The sequence below is a fragment of the Saccopteryx bilineata genome, chromosome 9 (assembly GCF_036850765.1).
Source record: "Saccopteryx bilineata isolate mSacBil1 chromosome 9, mSacBil1_pri_phased_curated, whole genome shotgun sequence".
Lineage (NCBI taxonomy): Eukaryota > Metazoa > Chordata > Mammalia > Chiroptera > Emballonuridae > Saccopteryx > Saccopteryx bilineata.
Genome location: NC_089498.1, coordinates 10,964,010 through 10,983,918, shown reverse-complemented (window position 1 = coordinate 10,983,918; position 19,909 = coordinate 10,964,010). Strand labels below are relative to the sequence as shown.

Below are 19,909 nucleotides of genomic sequence, written 5' to 3'. Positions count from 1 at the left end.
TTTCCAGGTCGACGCTTTATCCACTGCGCCACCACAGGTCAGGCTATGACTGGTTCTCTTATTCGAAGCCAAGAAACACACAGGGAGAGGACGCCATTGATGATCACTGACAACGGAGGCAGAGGTTGGAGTGATGGGTCAACAGGCCAAAGAATTGCCAAGGATTGCTGGCAATGGCCAGAAGCGGCAAGAGAGGCCTGGATCAGAGTTTGTCTCGGAGACTCCAGAAGGAACAAACCCTACAGACACATTGGTTTGGGACATTTGGACTCCAGAACTGTGAAGGAAGAAACTGTTGTTGTTCTAAACCATCTCGTTTGTGGTCATTTGTAGGGAATTTGTATGGCAGCTGTACGAAACGTAAAATGCAAAGTCGTGGCCTGTGGGAGCACAGAATGACATGGCGGAGAGAACAGGTGAACATGAGATGGTCAATTGGGAGGGGCGCCAGGCAGGATGATGCCACAGAGCATAAATTAAATCCAGGGGCACGGTTCTATCTGGGACTTAGAGTGCCAGAGAAGTAAGTGGCTGTTGCTTTGAATGGATTTTTTTTTAATTATTCAACTCCTAGAATATCAAATTCATTCACTTTTTCCTTTAAAAGTGAGTCATTCCCTTCCACGCAGAACTGCAATGATTTGACAAAAGCAGGTTTGTCGTTAATAACCACGGGTGATTTTGTGCTTACTAAACCAGTCCCCGCTTTTAGATATAATCGGCTAAACTCACTTAATCCTCACAAGAGCCCACACGAGACAGGAATGTTATCTTCACAACAGGGATAAGGAGCAGTCTGGCAGGGGAGGTGATTTGCACTTAGGGAAACATCCGGCTGAAGATTTAGGGTCGGCCACCGTGTTGCTGGCTTAGCGACGTCTGGCAAGTTACTTCACCTACACCAGCCTCCATTCGCCCAACTCTCAAAGTCCCGTCGAGATTCGGTGAACGAGGCGTGTCCAGCGCTGCAAACCCGTCCTCACCCAGTTCGGGGACCACGTGGCCCGAGCGGCGCTGACTCCGGGGCCGGCGGACCCGAGGCTCCGCGCCCGCCGCGCCGCTCGCTCCGGCCGCCAGGGTCCGCTGTGGCGCGGCTCGGGCCGGCAGCTCTAGCCGCGCCCGGGGAACTCGCTGTCCTTACCTCCCGCTGGAGCCCGCGCCGCCGAGTGTGCGCCCGCTGGCCCTCCGCTCCGTCTGCAGCCACCCCCTGCCCGCCCGCCGCCCGCCGCTCACCGCCCGCCATGGCCCTGCTGCACTCCAGCCGCGTGCTGTCCGGGCTCGCCGCCGCCCTCCACCCAGGCCTCGCGGCCGCGGCCTCTGCCCGAGCCAGGTAAGCCGGGGGGGACGGGCCTGCCCCGAGCTTCGGACTCCGCCAACACACACTCGCACGCACTTTCTCGGCCACCGCCTCAGGGTCTCAGCGGGCTGAGGCTGGAGCGGCCGCGCCTCACAACGGCCCTCGGGGTCCTACATCCCTGCACGCCCGGGCCCCGGGCCGCTGCAGAGCGTGCTAACGCGCTCCCCAGGGTTAGGAAGTGTGGCCCTCCACGGCACCCGGACTCCCATTCATGGTTGGGGGGGGTCACCAGGCGCATGTTCGGCGCGGGGGGAGGTGGGGGAGGTGGGCGACGGCCGAGCCCGCGGGCTGCGGCGGCGAGCAGGCTTCACGCCTATTGGCTGCGGGGCCGGGGCCGCCTCGCGCCCATTGGCTGCGGCGCTGGTGCGGGTGGACCCGCGTGTGCCACGGGTGTGCCCTTGACAGTCTACTGGGGGACCGCGGGGCTCACCTGTCCTGGCTTCCCTCGGGCCGGAGCAGGCTTGTCGGGCCCGCAGGTGCCTGGCTGCCGTTTGTGTGCCCGGGAGAAGGAAGCGCTTGGGAGGAAGGTCCCCGGGACTCGGGCATGCAGACCCGCTACCCTCTCTGCATCCCATGACCTTGGCGCGCGGCATCCTCCCGCCAGTGTTGCCGCCTGAGTCACCTGTGTGCTCCTCCCCCCCCCCCCCACGTGCCCCATCCCCGGCACGCGCGCCGTTTGGCCGCTGTATAGAGAAGTCCGAGTGTAGAGCACCTCTTATTTTTTTTAAGCCCTTAGGAGGTCTGGGTGTGTAGAAGTGGCCGTTCTTCCCTCCATCTCACCCTGATCCTTCATTTAGTAAAATATTTCGTCACCCGAGTTTCACAGAGCCAGACACTGGACCATATGCCGGTGATAGACGCAGGTGTGGATAACTTGAGAGAGGTGTCACTCAGGACAGTTAAAAGTATATCATTTCAAATTGTGTGATTAGTGTTGGCGGAGAAAAGGTACTGCGCACTAAACGAATTAGTAATTCGTTCTTAGTGGAGACCTGAGCCAGGCGATTTAATTCACCCAAGAATCCGATTGGGGACAGTGTCCTTAAGTACTACTTAATCAAGAACCGAGTCTCCAAACCACCACAACCAGCTAGTAACTGCAAGGAGCAAAGCCTTGATCTCTTCCCCACGCCTCGGGCTTTTGTTTGAATGTTGTGTGACCGTGTGCCCGCAGAACAGTTTGTCCTTGCAAAAGCCCCGCACTCTTGGCAGTAGTTTCTGCAGGCTTTCACACGTTCTTAACTCCCTGATTTGGTTCCTTCTTGGGTCACTGTCAAGGCATGCCCTTTAAGTCAGCCTCCCTACTGGACCAGAATTAGGGAGGGGTTATCATTTGTGTAGCAAATTTGGAGAACAGACGGGGGTGCTGAAAATTACGAGCAAGAGAACCTTGGTTTCGCCACTGTAGTAATATTAAAACGATCTCTTGTTTTATGTGGAGTTGGCTGGGTGGTCGACAGCTCTCCTCATAGTTGTTTGTGAAAATCCCTGTGGGTGTGACCTTTTCGTCATGCTTTCAGTTTAGGAGCCTGACACATCTTGTTCTGTCTTGTCCCCATTAGAATATAAGTTCCATGAAGGGAGAGAGAGACCAGACTTACTTTGTTCACTATTAAGATATCAGCACTTAGAACAGTGCCAGCATATTTTCATTTTAAACAGTGATTTTTAAATCAATGCAATAAAAAAACAAGACATTTTAACATTGTATTTTAGATCAAAGTCTAAGCATATAGGGGAACTGCAGTTGTAAAATGTGTACAAAAAATAGTCTTGAAATATTTGAGCACCTGCAGCTGTGTTACTGTTAAGGTTTAAACAATGATACATGATTAGGTGCCAGAACCAGATGCCTTTCTGGCTGTTAGCCGTTCAGAACTTAAGAGAAGTGAGAACCTTTGCTCCCATCGCTGTGAAAGTGATTTTTACCTAAAGCCAGATGTTAAAAGTGGAAAACATTTGAAATAACTCAACTAATTCAAGTTGTGTGTTTTTTTAAGGCTCATTATAGCACACTAAAGCTCTGGCAGTTATTACAACTGAAGGTTTATCCTATAAAATACTTAATGTTCGGCCTGACCTGTGGTGGCGCAATGGATAAAGCATCGACCTGGAACATTTAGGTTGCCAGTTTGAAACCCTGGGCTTGCCTGGTCAGGGCGCATATGGGAGTTGATGCTTCCTGCTCCTCCCCCTTCTCTCTTTCTCTCTCTCTCTCTCTCTCTCTCTCCTCTCTAAAATGAATAAATTTTAAAAAAAGTACTTAATGTTTGTATGTGGCCCATTTAAATGGAAATCACTAAGGCCAGTTGTTTTATTTAGCTGCATTTTTAAAAACAGTGGTAGACATTTAACTTTTTCTAGTTGGCCTGTGCCATATGAAGCATAGTGACATTAAATCAGATGTATTCATAGGTCAGTGAAGAAAGTAAACTATGCTGATGAATTTTGATCTATAATGACCTGTTCTTGATTATTTGGTTTTTAGTGAAATAACTGAAAGTACAGTGTGTCCGTAAAGTCATGGTGCACTTTTGACCGGTCACAGGAAAGCAACAAAAGACGATAGAAATGTGAAATCTGTACCAAATAAAAGGAAAACTCTCCCAGTTTCATACCTATTCAGTGCAGTTCGATGTGGGCTCATGCACAGATTTTTTTAGGGCTTCTTAGGTAGCTATCCCGTATAGCCTCTACAGACTCGTCACTGACTGATGGCCTACCAGGACGGGCTTTCTCCACCAAACTGCCGGTTTCCTTCAACTGCTTATCCCACCGAGTAATGTTATTCTGATGTGGTGGCGCTTTGTTATAAACATGCTGATATTCACGTTGCACTTTGGTCACGGATTCGAATTTAGCGAGCCACAAAACACACTGAACTTTCCTCTGTACCGTCCACATCTCGACTGGCATGGCCGTGGGCTGCTCTACTGTATACACGGTGTTACGTTGTCATCATACGCACATGCTGCCACATCATCCTACAGAAACTGGGAGGGTTTTCCTTTTATTTGGTGCAGATTTCACATTTCTGTCGTCTTTTGTTGCTTTCCTGTGACCGGTCAAAAGTGCACCATGACTTTACAGACACACTGTATTATGAGACCATGGAGAAAGGCAGTATGCAGTAGTGGTACGATAACTGGTAGTTAGAACATCAAAGTTATAGGGGTTATTTACTTCTTAAATTACAGTTGACATTTAATTTGATATTAGTTTCAAGTGGACAGCATAGTGGTTAGACACTTATATAACATATGAAGTGACCTCCCGATAGGTCTAGTACTCACCTAACATCATACACAATTATTACAGTATTTTTTACTCTGTTCCTTATACTGTACTTTACATCTCTGTGACTCAAAGTTGTAGTATTGTGTTTGCTGTTTGTAGCTTTGTGATCATGAGCAAGTGAATTAACTTTTCTTATTATAAAATAAGAATGTGAGGGAAAGCATTTTAAAAACTATAAATCACTAGGTAGGCTTCCAGGGAAACTGCAAGGCATTTGAATTGAAAATGCAAATCTGAATACTTTGTACCTAACATCTTTTGATCGGCTGGTCAGTGTTGCTCGGTGGCTGAGGCTTTGAGCTTATGTCCGAAGTTCACTGAGAGGAGTCACTGTGTGGGCCACTGCTTGTCTCTGTCGGCTTTGTCCCGAAAGCACTCTTGTTTTTATCTAGTACTGTCTCTTTAAAAACATCAGAATTCTTACAGTGTGGCAGTCTTTCCTCTTTTAGGGAATTGGAATAATGACAGGCCTGGAGGACCCGAACATGATTACTGATGCAGGATGAATCAAATTGAGCATTCCTGATCCTATATTGAGAGTTTGAGATTCAGTATTTTCAAATTGCTCTTAGAACTTCTAAAAGGTACTGCTCTCAATTACATTTCTGCCTGAAGACTGAAGGATGTTTCTGAGAATTTCTATTCCAAATAAACTTTTTTTTTTAAAGATTTTATTTATTCATTTTAGAGAGAGGAGAGACAGACAGACAGACACGACAGGGGAAGGGGTGGAGAAGCAAATGGATGCTTCTCCTGTGTGCCCTGACCAGGAGTCAAACCTGGGACTTCCACACACCGGGCTGACGGGCTGACTCTCTACCACTGAGCCAACCAGCTAGGGCCTTTTTTTTTTTTCTTTTAAAGAACATGACAAGTAAGTGCTCTTACCACCATTTAACAAGGGTGCATTCTGTCCTTGTACTTGGGGCAATGGCTCTGTCATCACTGATTGGCAACCTTGGAGACAGCCATTTTTTTAAAATGAAAATCACTTACTAGAAACTCTATCATATGTCCTTGACCTTTGAAACATGTCTTTTACTCATCAGCTATTGACAGTGATATAGATAGGCAGGTGGCTGCATGTTTTCGGGCTGTGAACTGTGGGTAGAAAATAACAAAAGCTTTCTTCAGGCCCAGTTCAGAAGTTGCTTTGAGGTATTGGTGACATACTGGACCAACCAGAAAGCCTAGAACAATTTTAAAAATGAAAGGATTTTTGAGTTCTGGCTATAAAACTGTTGAGGAGGAAGAATGATAATATCTCCCAAGATGCTAGAAGAAAACTAAATAGTATTTTTTTTTCTGAAGTGAGAAGCAGGGAGGCAGGCAGGCAGGCAGACTCCTGCATGTGCCTGACCAGGATCCACCCAGCATGCCCACCAGGAGGCGATGCTCTGCCCTTCTGGGGCATTGCTCTGTTGCAACCTGAGCCATTCTAGCACCTGAGGCGGAGGCCATGGAGCCATCCTCAGTGCCTGGGCCAGCTTTTTGGTCCAATGGAGCCTTGGCTGCGGGAGCGGAAGAGAGTGATAGAGAGAAAGGAGAGGGTGGGGAAGCAGATGGACGCTTCTCCTAGGTACCCTGGCTGGGAATTGTACCTTGGACTTTCACACCCCCAGCCGATGCTCTACCGCTGAGCCAACCTGCCAGGGCCACTAAATAGCAATGATTGAAAGCAGGAAAGACCTGTATATGGACACAAAGCCTTATGACCATGTGCTCCTTGAATTCTCTACATACTTGCCTCACCAGGCTTCATACTAGTGGCACAATGGTTATAAATAAGAGTGTAGTGTGATAACTTAGTAACAATGATGCCAGCTAATATCAAGTACTCTGCTCTGTACCAGGCTCTGTTCTGTTTTCTGTTTGTTTTGCAAGAGAGAGAGACTGACAGACAGGAAGGGAGAGAGATGAGAAGCATCAACTAGTAGTTGAGGCACTTCTAGTTGTTAACTGCTTTTCATCCATTCCTTGACGGGGGGTGGGGGGTCCTGCTGAGCCAGTGACCCCTTGCTCAAGCTAGTGACTATTGGGTCATGTCCCCGCTCAGGCTGGTTACCCGGCACTCAAGCCAGTGACCTCAGGGTTTAGAACCTGGGTCCTCAGTGTCTCAGGTCATCACTCTATCCACTGTGCCAGAGCCTGGTCAGGCAGCTCTGTTCTGTTTTATATTTAACAACTCCTTTCATTCTTAAAAAAAAAAAAAACCCGTGAGATAGGCACTGCATGCCCTCATTTTACAGACGGGTTCTAAAAATGCAAGTGTCTTCATAGCACTCCCCTGACCTGATCACCATATCCCCACCACCAAAAAAAAAAAAAAAGATAATGACTCTATTACATCCAAGGTGGCCCAGGAAACTATGCTTAACAAGCTCTGCAAATGATACCCTTAAAAAGTTTGGGAACAGGCCTGACCTGTGGTGGCGCAGTGGATAAAGTGTCGACCTGGAAATGCTGAGGTCGCCGGTTCGAAACCCTGGGCTTGCCTGGTCAAGGCACATATGGGAGTTGATGCTTCCAGCTCTTCCCCCCTTCTCTCTCTCTCTCTCTCTCTCTCTCTCTCTTTCTCCTTTCTGTCTCTCTCTCTCTCTCCCTCTCTCTCTCTTCTCTAAAAATGAATAAATTTTAAAAAATTAATAAAAAAAAAAGTTTGGGAACAGGCTAAAAGCCGGAGCCTCTTGAGGGTGGGAGAGAGTTGTCACACTCTCCTCTTCCATCAGCCCTTGCTTACTCCTCTGGCTTCATGTTTTACCTCTCTCAGCTTCCCACTGCCAAAACAACTTGAAATATTCTCTGCCTGGGAATGAATTCAAGTCAGGTTTGGGCCGCTGTGGAAGCCTGCACGTGCACCCTGTCCTCCCCACGGTGATATGGGGAGGCGTGCCTTCTGCAAGGTGCTTTGAAGTCTTCCGCAGTATTGATCACGATGCCTATTGCAACCATTTGTTGGAAATGGATTTTTGGCAGATCCAAGGTTTCTCTGGCCATGGAAATCGTCCTCCTGTAACTGATGTCTTGTGTTTCCCATTTCAGCTCCTGGTGGGCCCATGTGGAGATGGGGCCCCCAGATCCCATCCTGGGAGTCACAGAAGCCTTTAAAAGAGACACCAACAGCAAAAAGATGAATCTGGGAGTTGGTGCCTACCGGGACGACAATGGAAAGCCGTACGTGCTGCCGAGCATCCGGAAGGTGAGCTTGCCGTCCCTCTCCTGCCTACTGGGACAAATAAACTGAGGGAGCTCCCGGAGAGCGGCGGAAAGACGGCTGGGCCGGGAGTCAGGAGACCTGCTTCCGGTTCTGATGCTGACTGCTTGAATCACTGAGGCTGACTGGGCTGCAGTCTCCGCAGCTATAAAAGTGAGCTGTTGGAACTGCCTGCTCTTTTCCAAGACTGACTTCTGTGGTTCTATATAAAAGAGGCATAATGTCGTGTTTGATTCTCAGGATGCACAAAAGGACCAAGATGTGTTTTTTTGGTTTTTTTTACAAAGACAGAGAGAGAGTCAAAGAAAGGGATAGATAGGGACAGACAGACAGGAACGGAGAGAGATGAGAAGCATCAATCATCAGTTTTTCGTGGTGACACCTTAGTTGTTCATTGATTGCTTTCTCATATGTGCCTTGACCGCGGGCCTTCAGCAGACCGAGTAACCCCTTGCTCAAGCCATTGACCTTGGGTCCAAGCTGGTGAGCTTTTGCTCAAACCAGATGAGCCTGTGCTCAAGCTGGCGACCTTGGGGTCTTGAACCTGGGTCCTCTGCATCCCAGTCCGATGCTCTATCCACTGCGCCACCGCCTGGTCAGGCAAAAAGACCAGGAATTTTAACATCGTCTCTTGGTAATAGGAATAGGCCTTCATGAGTGAGGGTTACTCTTGTTATTTTCCATTTCTCTCCTTTTCATTGCCTTAATAAAGACCCCCTTCCTACACAGACATACTCTGTCCTTTCTTCCTATCGAACTATAGAATATTTTTGTTGCAAATTTATTATAGTCTTTCTATTGGTTATTATAACTATAATTTAATCCCCCAAAAACAATTTTTTTCAAAAAAGTATGTCTTCCTTTGCCTCTGCACTTCTCTGATGAAATACATGTTCCTGCCGTGCCTCTTCCACAGTGGGGCGGTGATGTGTCTATCGTTCCTCCGTGCTGCATAGCTAGGCCCATGAGCGGCGTTACAGAAGAGTACTTAGGGTAAGAGTAAAGCACTCTGCTCACCTGAGCCACACACTGTGCAGCAGACAGGCTCAGGCCCTCGTGACGTGCTGCAGGGTTAGAGCACGGGCTGGATGAACTACTGAGGAGACGTTTCTGAGTACATAGGGAGTGCATGTTAGACGTTGTCTCTACAAGTCTCTGAGTAGCAAAAAGGACTCAAGAAATACGCTTTGCTAGACCAGTGGTGGCACAGTGAATAGAGTATCAACCTGGGACACTGAGGACCCAGGTTTGAAACCCCAAGGTTGCCAGCTTGAGTGAAACCCCAAGGTCACCAGCTTGAGTGTGGGATCACTGACATGATCCAGTTGTTGCTGGCTTGAGCCCAGGGTCGCTAGCTTGATCAAGAGGTTATGGGGTCAATTAGAGGCCCCTGGTTAAGGCATGTATGAGAAGCAATCAATGAACAACTAAGGTGATACAACTACAAGTTGATGTTTCTCATCTCTCTCCCCTCTTGCCTCTCACTCTCTTTCTCTCTCAAAAAAAAAGAAAAAGGAAGAAAAGGAAACAGTTTGCTTGGTCTCAATAAATCAGTTTAAAGTATTCAGCAAGTAAGCGCTGGCCAGGTAGCTAATTGGTTAGAGCCCTGGTCAGCAAACCGCGGCTCATGAGCCACATGCGGCTCTTTGGCCCCTTGAGTGTGGCTCTTCCACAAAATACCACGTGCGGGCGCTACCTCGATAAGGAATGTACCTACCTATATAGTTTAAGTTTAAAAAATTTGGCTCTCAAAAGAAATTTCAATCGTTGTACTGTTGATATTTGGCTCTGTTGACTAATGAGTGTGCCGACCACTGGTTAGAGCATCATCCTGATACACCAGGGTTGCAGGTTCAATCCCCAGGGCACATACAATAATCAGCCAATGAATGCATAAATAAGTGGAACAACAAATATCTCTCTCTCTTTCAAATCAATCAATCAAATTATTTTTAAAGTAAAATAAAGTATTCCACAAGAGGTAGCTATTGTAAGCTAGAACACCACCACACACTTGTACATTAGCTCATCAGCTCTTCACCTCAGTCATGAGATACAGGGACAGTTGTTTCCCCATTCAGTAGATGAAGAAACTGGGACTCAGAAAGGTTAATAATTAGCCCAGGGTCAACATAGCTAGTAAGAGACAGCCAAGCCTCTGACTCCAAAACATGAAGACATGTCTATTATTCGACCTTTGAGGTTATTAGACTGACATACATTGAAATAGTTCCTTTTTATGTATTTAGTTTGATTTTTATTATCTTGTATGTGTTTTTAAGTGTTGCTCTTATTCTGACCTGTGGTGGCACAGTGGGTAAAGTGTTGACCTGGAATGCTGAGGTCGACATTTCCAAACCCTAGGCTTGCCTGGTCAAGGCACATATGGGATTGATGCTTCCTGCTCCTCCCTCCCTTCTCTCTCTTTCTCTCTCTCTCTCTCACTCTCCTCTCTACAATGAACAACATCTTAAAAAATAAAACAGAAAGCTTGACCAGGCGGTGGTGCAGTGGGTAGAGCGTCAGGCTGGGATACAAAAGACCCAGGTTTGAAATCCCAAGGTCGCTGCCTTGAGCACAGGCTCATCCAGCTTGAGCATGGGGTTGCTGGCTTGAGCTTGGGATCATAAACATGACCCCACGGTTGCTGGCTTGAGCAAGGGGTCACTTGCTCTGCTGTAGCGCCCCACTCAAGGCACATATGAGAAAGCAATCAATGAACAACTAAGGAGACTAAGGAGCCGCAACGAAGAATTGATGCTTCTCATCTCTCCCTTCCTGCCTGTCTGTCCCTATCTGTCCCCCTCTGTCTCTGTCTCAAAATAAATAAAAAAAGAACACAATAAAAAAATACTTTTAAGAAAATTAGCACAGTTTAAAAAAATAAGAACAAAAAAGTGTTGACGTTAGCCCTTGTTCTTGTGCACTCTTAGAAAGCCGTTTTATGTTAAATGATAACCAAGAGACGCTGTATACCACCCACATAAAACTGAACTTTGTTTATTTACTTTTAAAGATTTTATTTATTAACTTGAGAGGGAGGAGGTGGGGGAGAAGTGGGAAGCATCAGCTTGCAGTTGCTTCTCATAAGCGCCTTGACCAGGCAAGGCTGAGGCCTCGAACCGGCGACCTCAGCATTCCAGTCGACACCTCATCCACTGCGCTACCACAGGTCCGGCTAAAACTGAACTTTAAAAAAATAAATATTTCTGTTCTGCAATATAATGTAGTAAATATTCTACTTATCCTTCTTGTAGGACAACATCTGCAAATAAAAAACAAGACTTTACCTCCAAAATTTACCTTATAAAACATTAAATACGACATGGGACAAAAGTAGGGGTACAGTTGTGAGTGCACAAAACAGAGCCTGTGCTCATGTTGTTCTTTGTTAGTTACTGTGTTAACTTTCCATACAAACACTGTATGGAAACACTACTAATCAAGGTGATTCCAGGTAAGGAGATAAAGCTAAACAGATGCATTCTCTCTTGTCCAGGCAGAGGCCCAGATTGCTGCAAAGAGCCTGGACAAGGAGTACCTGCCCATCGGGGGGCTGGCTGAGTTTTGTAAGGCGTCCGCAGAGCTAGCCCTGGGCGAGAACAGCGAGGTCCTGAAGAGTGGCCGGGTAAGCTGAGCGGCGTCTGTCTTTAAATGTAGTCATCAAAACCAATTGGAGACAATTTAAACAGTTTAAAACGAATAGGTAAAGGCACGCACTTCTGCTAATGTTGTATCTCTTCTTTAGACAATAAATTGGTACTCATTAAATAAAAGAGTTCCTGTAACACCAATTCCAAAAGCATCATAGTAATTTGATAGATCTGACACCTGCTTTTCTGTTAGCCTCTCTGTGCTTATGTTCATTTTACATTAAACATGCTTTAGAACCTCCAAACTGTGCCTCACTTCAGGCCTGTAAGCAGCCCCACCTTTGTGTCCTAAGCTTCCAGCTTAGATGGAGGAGGCAGGTGGGCAACGAGCCACAGGTAGACGTGGCAGCTGGGACCTGCCTTCCTCCGCTGTTCCTCCCTTCCTGCTGCCTCCCTCTCTCTGAGGTCTGGAGAGCCATGAGGGAGGAGCACAGGTGTCCCTTAGTGTCTCCTCCTTCCAGCTCCTGGGGGGGGCTCCTCTTATAGAAGAGAGAAGACCCTAAAGTCCCTGGACATAGCAGTCTGCGCAGGTCCCTGTGTGTAGCTGCAGGGTGCACGCAGGCCCACGCTTGGACTAGAAGACTAGCGCCGTGCAGGTGGGATGCAGCCAGGCCACCAAACAGCTCGCCTGACCCAACGGCTCAGTGCATGATAGTTTACTTTCTTCTGATACAAGTATGCTTTTTATTGTAATGAATAATGGTTTGTGTGTGTGTGTAAGACTGGGAAAAAAACACAATGTAGCAAAACTAAACCAACAGTTCTCCCCTCCTCACCCCTCCAAGGCCAGAATAAATGCATTCTATTTACAGGACTGGTCTAAGTCCACGGGTTAGTTCATTGACTCAGAGAAAAGCTTATAACCTTGACCCAGTGGAAATGATCCTAAGTCACCAACAGAAGCTGGTTTGATTAATGTCCTTACAGTCAACCACCTGTTCACCCCTCCTGAAAACTTACATATTTCTCTGTAGTGTTTTTTTGTTTTGTTTTGTTTTACAGAGACAGAGAGAGATTCAGAGAGAAGGATAGACGGGATGGACAGACAGGAACGGAGAGATGAGAAGCATTAATCATTAGTTTTTCATTGTACATTGCAACACCTTAGTTGTTCATTGATTGCTTTCTCATATGTGCCCTGACTGTGGGCCTTCAGCAGACTGAGTAACCCCTTGCTCGAGCTAGCGACCTTGGGTCCAAGCTGGTGAGCTTTGCTCAAACCAGATGAGCCTGTGCTCAAGCTGGCGACCTCGGGGTCTCGAACCTGGGTCCTCGGCATCCCAGTCTGACGCTCTATTCACTGTGCCACTGCCTGGTCAGGCACATATTTTTCTGTAGTTTTTGCTTTGTCTGTGTACATCTAGTCAGTTGTTACCTAAGTATGAGACTGGCCTATCTTAAAATAACACCAGCCTGTCTTTTCTAAATTGCTGTGTCTTTTGTGAATCGTTTGTATTACCAGAGTTACGGTCCGAATTTATTTCTATCATGCCAGAGTTTGCAGAGACAAACTTCATTTAGTAAAGAATTTGTAAGTTGGGTTCCTCCCATTTAATTCAGTGTCCGCCAGTCCAGAAAATAGCTTTAGGTTTTGTAGAGCGTTGTTTCTGTGATGCCTTTAAAATAAAGAAAAAAGGAAAGGAAAGGAAACCTCCCGTGCTTTCTTACTCTTCCCTTAAAGTGGACAGACTGGAAGAAACAGAGCTGCCTCAGGCATCGAGCTCCCTGTTACCAAAAGATAAGTGTTTCCAATTCTGCAAACTCGTAAGAGGAGCCTCTTAGACAGCCTTTAGCATGTAGTCAGGTCATTCTGACGTGCTTGGTGACTTGCTTTTCAGGGAATTCTCGTGTTCGGAGAGTCATTTGATTTTGCATAATTCTACAATAATGTTTTAATGTAGTGACTAAATAAACCACTCCTTTTTCACAGGGGAGGTGGGGATTTTGGGTCCTGAAAGTTTCTCACGTAACACAGGATTATACTAATAACGGGCCATGAGGAATTCGCTTTTGCATCAGCCTGTGTCGGAAACAGACGGCTCTTTTGGGAACCAGTCTGGAGAGATGGGCCAGCCTGTCGCTTAGCACAGGGGGAGCTGGCACAGCACCGTTCTCACATCTCCAGACCCTCACTGGGAGCTTGTCCCAGCCTCTCTGTGCACTTAACCTCGGGCTTGCTAACTGGGAGTGTGCCTCACTGACCTTGGTCTGTCTCCCTCAGTATGTCACCGTGCAGTCCATTTCTGGGACCGGGGCCTTGAGGATCGGAGCCAGTTTCCTGGTGAGTCCGGAACTTCTTTCTGCAGAGAGCTCTCAGACCGCCTGTAAGCTGAGGTGACTGGGTGTCCTGGTGCAGCCGTGTTTGCTGGCCCAGAAGGAGATGCCCTCCTTCCACAGGGTTGGAAGAGTCCTGTTCCCTGATGAATGGACCGGGGGGGGGGGGGGGGTGTGTAAAAATGAAAGTACTTAGAAGAAATTACAAACATGATATTATAATTATGATAGGACAATAAATACATTAATGTGATTTTAATGATAAATGAATAGAATTATACTAGTATAATTTATTGAGCACATGCTGTGACTAGGAGCTTTGATCTTGATGAAGGCAGCTCATTTAACGCCACTTTGCACATGGAGGAAGCGAGGCGAGAGGCCCTTATCTACAAACCCTCTGTCAGAGCCCGACCTCACAGCAGGCAGCCTCGCTGCTGAGTCAGCACTGTCTCTCAACCAGAGACGCCGAGTTTCCAGAAAAACCTCTGTTCCATAAAGTAGATCAACTTCTTTTGTCTTGCCTCCTTTCACCATTTTTTTATTTCCTTTCATCCCATCTCAGCAAAGGTTTTTCAAGTTTAGCCGTGACGTCTTCCTGCCCAAACCGACCTGGGGCAACCACACGCCCATCTTCAGGGACGCAGGCATGCAGCTGCAGGGGTATCGCTACTACGACCCCAAGACGTGCGGCTTTGACTTCACGGGCGCTATGGAGGACATTTCAGTAAGTGAGGGGGCGGGGCGTAAACCTCCCTGGGGAGATCTGACGTCTCCCAGCTGGGGCTCCACACCCGACTGCAAGGACTGCGGATGACTCACTCCCCGGCCGCAGGTTATTTCTGTTACTTATCAAGTAATAGCGACCGTGTGGCATTTCGGGTAAATCATCTCCTTTCACAGCTGCAGAGCAATCTCCTGGTTGGTTGTCTTTTTAGAAAATGCCCCAGCAGAGCGTCCTCCTCCTGCACGCCTGCGCCCACAACCCCACAGGAGTGGACCCCCGCCCCGAGCAGTGGAAGGAGATCGCCGCTGTGGTGAAGGTGAGCTGGGCGCGCTGACCACTGACCACTGTGTGTGCTCTCACAGCCTCAGCTGCTCCACCCGGCCGCGTCCTAACAGTGACTGCTCCACTTCCGCCCAGTATTAACGGCCGGGAAAGAGCCCACAGCCACATGATCCCAGTCCTGTCGTGGATGATACTCGAGCAGGGTGAAAGTAACTGTTGTCCCCCAGCCTGGGCCTCGGGAATGCTGACCAGTGTGTCCTTGGCTGGCCGGTGCAGGAGGCACCCACTACCCTGGCTGTCTGCGGGGGCATCCCTGTCTGTCCCGGTTGCTGGTTACTTGTTCATCCTTTAGCACTTGTCCTCGTCCCCTCGCACCCTTGCCGCTTTCCTCAGCACTGTTGTTGTCACCGGGTCAGCTGCAGAGCAGGCACACATCACAGTGCCCGGGAGGAAGACATTCCCGTTGCCTTTCGTCCCCGTTTCCATTCCTCTGGCTTCCATTTCCTTGCATCCCGTCAGCCCTCGGCTGCAGACAGCGAGACAGAAATAGCGTTCAGAGAGCGCGTTCCAATGAGCTGGCTCCGATGTGGCCGCCCGTGAGCCCTGGTGCGGGAGCAGTCTGCCCAGTGACATTAGCCCGGGAAAGGCTGGTGCTGGTCCCATGGTGTCTGGACCAAAGTCAGCCTTCTCGGAAGACTGAGATGACGATTCTCCTTCCTTAATGTCTTCTTGAGGGACCGTACCCCCTGGAGGAAAAAAAATATGTATTGATATCTTAACTCTTAGAAAACTTAAACATTTCTAAACTGTGTTGACTGTCTGCGTAAGCCAGGCCTGGCCCCAGTACGCACAGGTGACCCTCTGGGCATCTGAGACAAACTGCTGCTTCTCTTTTCCTCTGCAGAAAAACAACCTCTTTGCGTTCTTTGACATGGCCTACCAAGGCTTTGCCAGTGGCGATGGGAACAAGGACGCCTGGGCTGTGCGGCACTTCATCGAGCAGGGCATTAACGTCTGCCTCTGCCAGTCCTACGCCAAGAACATGGGCTTGTACGGTACGGAAAGGACCCGGTGTGGAGCGCGTCCCGATGAGACTGGGAGGTGCTGGGGAGGGTGCCACGCGGGGTGCAGTCAGTGTGTGTGCGCACGTGTGTGTCCGTGTCCCTCCTTACCCGGAGAGGAGACAGGTGGAGTGGGTTGCACTGCTCTTAGCCACGTCTTTAGTGTCCCTGAATTCCTTCAGCAAAGAAAACTGATTTCTGCTTCTCTAAACAGTAAGCGACTGGTCCGTGAGTGGAGAAGGTGGATACAATAAAAAGAGATCTTTGAACGCTCTTGAGCACTTAGACTGTCTACTGTACCTAGATTCACCATCCTGCTTATTACAGATGTTTTATTTTCAACAGAGTTATTTTTGTGATGTTTCTGGTGGAAGCAGCTAATATGTAGCGAATTGAACCATTGATTTGCTCTAGCGTTTTAGATGGAACTAGAAAACAAGATCCACTTTGTCTTTTCAGGGGAGCGTGTGGGAGCCTTCACTGTGGTCTGCAAAGATGCTGACGAAGCCAAAAGGGTGGAGTCGCAGTTGAAGATCCTGATCCGTCCCATGTATTCCAACCCCCCCATCAACGGGGCCCGGATTGCCTCCACGGTCCTGAACAGCCCCGATCTGCGGAAACAATGGTAAAGGCACATGGCCACCCCCAGCCACCCACCTTCCCCACCACTGAGCCTTCAGAGCTTGTTTCTCATTGGCCACTAGTGACATCCCGTATCACAGATTCCATACATGGAAGGAGGGAGAGAAGAGTGCATTCTGTTTCAGAGAGGGAGAGAGCGATGAGAAGCATCAGCTCGTAGTTGCGGCACTTTAGTTGCTCACCGATTGCTTCTCATACATGCCTTGACTGGGGACTCCAGCCAAGCCAGTGACCACGGGATCATATTGATCCCATATTTAAGCCGCTGACCCCACACTGAAGCTAGCGACCTCATGGTTTCAAACCTGGGACCTCAGCGTCCCGGGTCGAAGCTCTATCCACACAAGGCCACTAGTCAGGCGACAGAAGAGTGCATTTTAGTACTTCCAAATAAAAACGTGTTCTTTCCATGTCAGAGACAAACCTAATTCAAAGATAGTGGGATTTTTTTTTTTTTTACTCTGTCTCCACGTTAAGTAAAACCTGCCTTTTAATTGATTTTAAAAGAGGAGGAAGGAGAGGAGACAGAAACATGAATTTGTTGTTTCACGTACTCGTGTACTGATTGGTTGATTCTTGTATGTGCTCTGAACGGGGATCGAACCACAGCCTTGGCGTGCCGGGATGACGCTCTATCCCAGTTTTCAACCTCCAAGTCAGCGGACTGACTCTGGGCCTCCAGAAGTTCCTTGCTGGTCCGCAAAAGGGTTAGCCACCCTGATGTTGTATGAAGATTAGAGACCCAGTGACCTTAGTCAAATTCACTTACGCTCTGGGTGACTTCTGCCCCAGCGGTCCCCAAGATAATTCTATTTTCACCGCTCCCCAAGTGTGGAAAGGTTGAAAACCGCTGCACTGGGGCACACTCAGGGAGTGCTCAAGGGAGGGGAACGCTGTGAGCGGCGGCTTCCCTGTCCGGGCTCTGCCGGCAGTGAGCTGCATCCCGCTTCTTCACAGGTTGCAAGAAGTGAAAGGCATGGCCGACCGCATCATTGGCATGCGGACTCAGCTGGTCTCCAACCTCAAGAAGGAGGGGTCCTCCCACAACTGGCAGCACATCACCGACCAGATCGGCATGTTTTGTTTCACAGGACTAAAGCCGGAACAGGTGAGTGCACCCGCATTTCTCTGCAGTCGGCCAGTCAGTCCTTGCAACTCCCGGCTCCTCGAGGCCACCTGCATATTCGGGAGTACCCTAAAACAGTCTTTCGGGAGGCCTTCCAGGTACATGAAGTGGGTAGCATTCACTCTGTGTTATTTCTTAGTAGTCGTTCACTTGTCTGTATCCTCCATGAGGTTGCAAACTTCCAAAGTGGAGAACTCGCTGTAATCGTTTTGGTGACCACTGCCACCTCTCGGCAGAGACACCAGCAAGGAGCCTGACTCAGTGTCAGTGAGAGACATCGCTGATCTGGGGCTGGATCCTGGATCGGTTCTGCCTACAGATGCTGAAACTAAGATTGGTTTTCGCCTGTTCTCACCTTTTCACCTTACTTCAAAATAGCTTTTCCTCCTCCTTTCACTCTAAGCCAGCACAGCAAATCCCGAGAATGGGTTTAAGGGAGAAAATAGAGCCTCTGTTATTTTTCTGTCTTAACACATGGCTCTTGTGCCAGGGCTGGGGAATCCATAGGAGCAGGCTGTGACCAAGCAGTCTTCTCTCCACAGGTGGAGCGGCTCATGAAGGAATTCTCCATCTACATGACAAAGGACGGCCGCATCTCGGTGGCGGGGGTCACCTCGGGCAATGTGGGCTACCTTGCCCACGCCATTCACCAGGTCACCAAGTAGTTTCCCTGGTGAGAGGAAACAGAGACAACCCTGCTGTCCCCCTCGGCTGCTGTGAGAGGCGCACGGAGGAAGAGGGAGGGTGGATGGTGGTGAGCAGGTCGTTTCTTTCAACCACAGTACTGAAAACGCAGCGTTCGAATGGTTCTGAGAAGAGCATGTAGGGAAGTGGGCAGAGGCGTCTGTGTGGCTGGGCGTGGAACTCTGTGGCTCTGAACCAAACTCTCCCTCATCTTGTCTCCAGCTTTTCCGAAAGAGTTTACATGTACAAGAAAGTCAAAGCCAAAAAGCACCCTACCAATCACACCATTGCAATATGTCCGAAGCTTTAACTGAAGCATCTTATGGTGTTGACTCAGCATGAAATGCCACTGCTTAGAGGCTTTGTGAGAAGACCTAGTTTAACAGTAATAGCCTCGGGTTTGTCCTCCCGGAGCGGAGCACCCTCGTCAGCAGACCGCGTTACCGGAATCATGTTTTATGAAAACCTGCGTGTCGGCTGCCCGTGTAGCAAGGAAGATTAGACAATGCTGTCCCGTCTCAGCAAGAGAAGGGGAAAGAAGGCTCTCTTTCTTGTACTTACGTGTGGGCATTTTAATGTTCCCCTCTCCTCTCCTGTCACTGCTGTCCTTTTCCTTAGGCACAAAGATCTATAACTAGCCTAGATTTTTACCCTTTCTACTGCTTGATTGACCCCCACCCCCACCCTGTAGCCTTGACATAGAAGAATGGAGGATGTAGAAGAAGAAAGAAGAACGTACTGCTTACCCCATATCCTCACCCTTCTCAACCAAGAACAGCAGAGAATGGTTAGCGAATGCTGTCAGCATCCTCTTTGGTGATTGGCTGTCTCCTGCCAGGATGCTGTCAGCATCCTCTTTGGTGATTGGCTGTCTCCTGCTGGGATGTTGCCTCTGCCGGTTGGGCCTCGTGCCTGTGTTCAGTGCTGTGCTGCAATCACTCATCTCACATCACAAGTCAGGCGAGGTAGAGCTGAAACCAGGCAGGAGGGTATTCGGGGCTTTGGTTTCAGCCTCCATGCTTCCAACTGAGCTCAGGCTTCGCCCTTGGGAAGGATAACCACCATCTGCTCTAATCACGTGGACTCACTGCAGCCCGGTTTCTCTGTTACAATAAAGTCACTGTAGACCCAACCACTGTCTCCTGGCTTTTTTCTTTAATGGGAGGGAAGGTAGGAGTGGGTGTAGGCCCGGAAGTCGTGTGCAGCTGACTGTAAGCCAATCGATGTGTTAGCTGTTCCGAATGTAAACTAAAGCCACATCTTTGTCTTTATCATGCAACTTGGCTTGTCCGGTCCAAAGATGTTGAAAATGTAACCCATTGGAACTTGGGGACAGTGGAGTACCTCAAAGGATCCTAGAGATGTAGGCAGGGAACAAGACGAGAGGTGGCAGTTGTGGATGTCTGTAGGAGCCAAGTAGGTAATAGAAACATTGAATTTAAAAGACTGACGTGACCTAGATGTAAGGTGATCGTTGGTGACCAATCCCCATCCTCAGTAACAAGTAACAGGGAAGTGACAGGCACTGTGACAATGAAAGTCCAGGATGACAGCAGCTCTTAACCTTTTCAAATAATATATACAAATCCTGG

The 19,909-nt window shown here is 48.5% G+C and overlaps 1 protein-coding gene across 1 annotated transcript; it reads left to right on the top strand.

The window, feature by feature from the left end:
- The first annotated feature begins 1,116 nt into the window (after nt 1–1,116).
- Nucleotides 1,117–19,449, top strand: GOT2 (glutamic-oxaloacetic transaminase 2). Its single transcript, XM_066242655.1, has 10 exons — nt 1,117–1,330; nt 7,697–7,853; nt 11,368–11,496; nt 13,743–13,802; nt 14,361–14,522; nt 14,734–14,838; nt 15,709–15,859; nt 16,325–16,490; nt 17,465–17,615; nt 18,176–19,449. The coding sequence occupies exons 1-10, from the start codon at nt 1,242–1,244 to the stop codon at nt 18,296–18,298; spliced, it is 1,293 nt and encodes a 430-aa protein (XP_066098752.1). The 5' UTR covers nt 1,117–1,241; the 3' UTR covers nt 18,299–19,449.
- Nucleotides 19,450–19,909: the final 460 nt, after the last annotated feature.

Bases quoted from the DNA above. Each gene is read 5' to 3' on its own strand.
- GOT2 (XM_066242655.1), top strand. From the start codon at position 1,242: ATGGCCCTGCTGCACTCCAGCCGCGTGCTGTCCGGGCTCGCCGCCGCC. The intron at 15,860-16,324 runs GTACGGAAAGGA...TTGTCTTTTCAG, and splicing joins CAAGAACATGGGCTTGTACG to GGGAGCGTGTGGGAGCCTTC. The intron at 17,616-18,175 runs GTGAGTGCACCC...TTCTCTCCACAG, and splicing joins CAGGACTAAAGCCGGAACAG to GTGGAGCGGCTCATGAAGGA.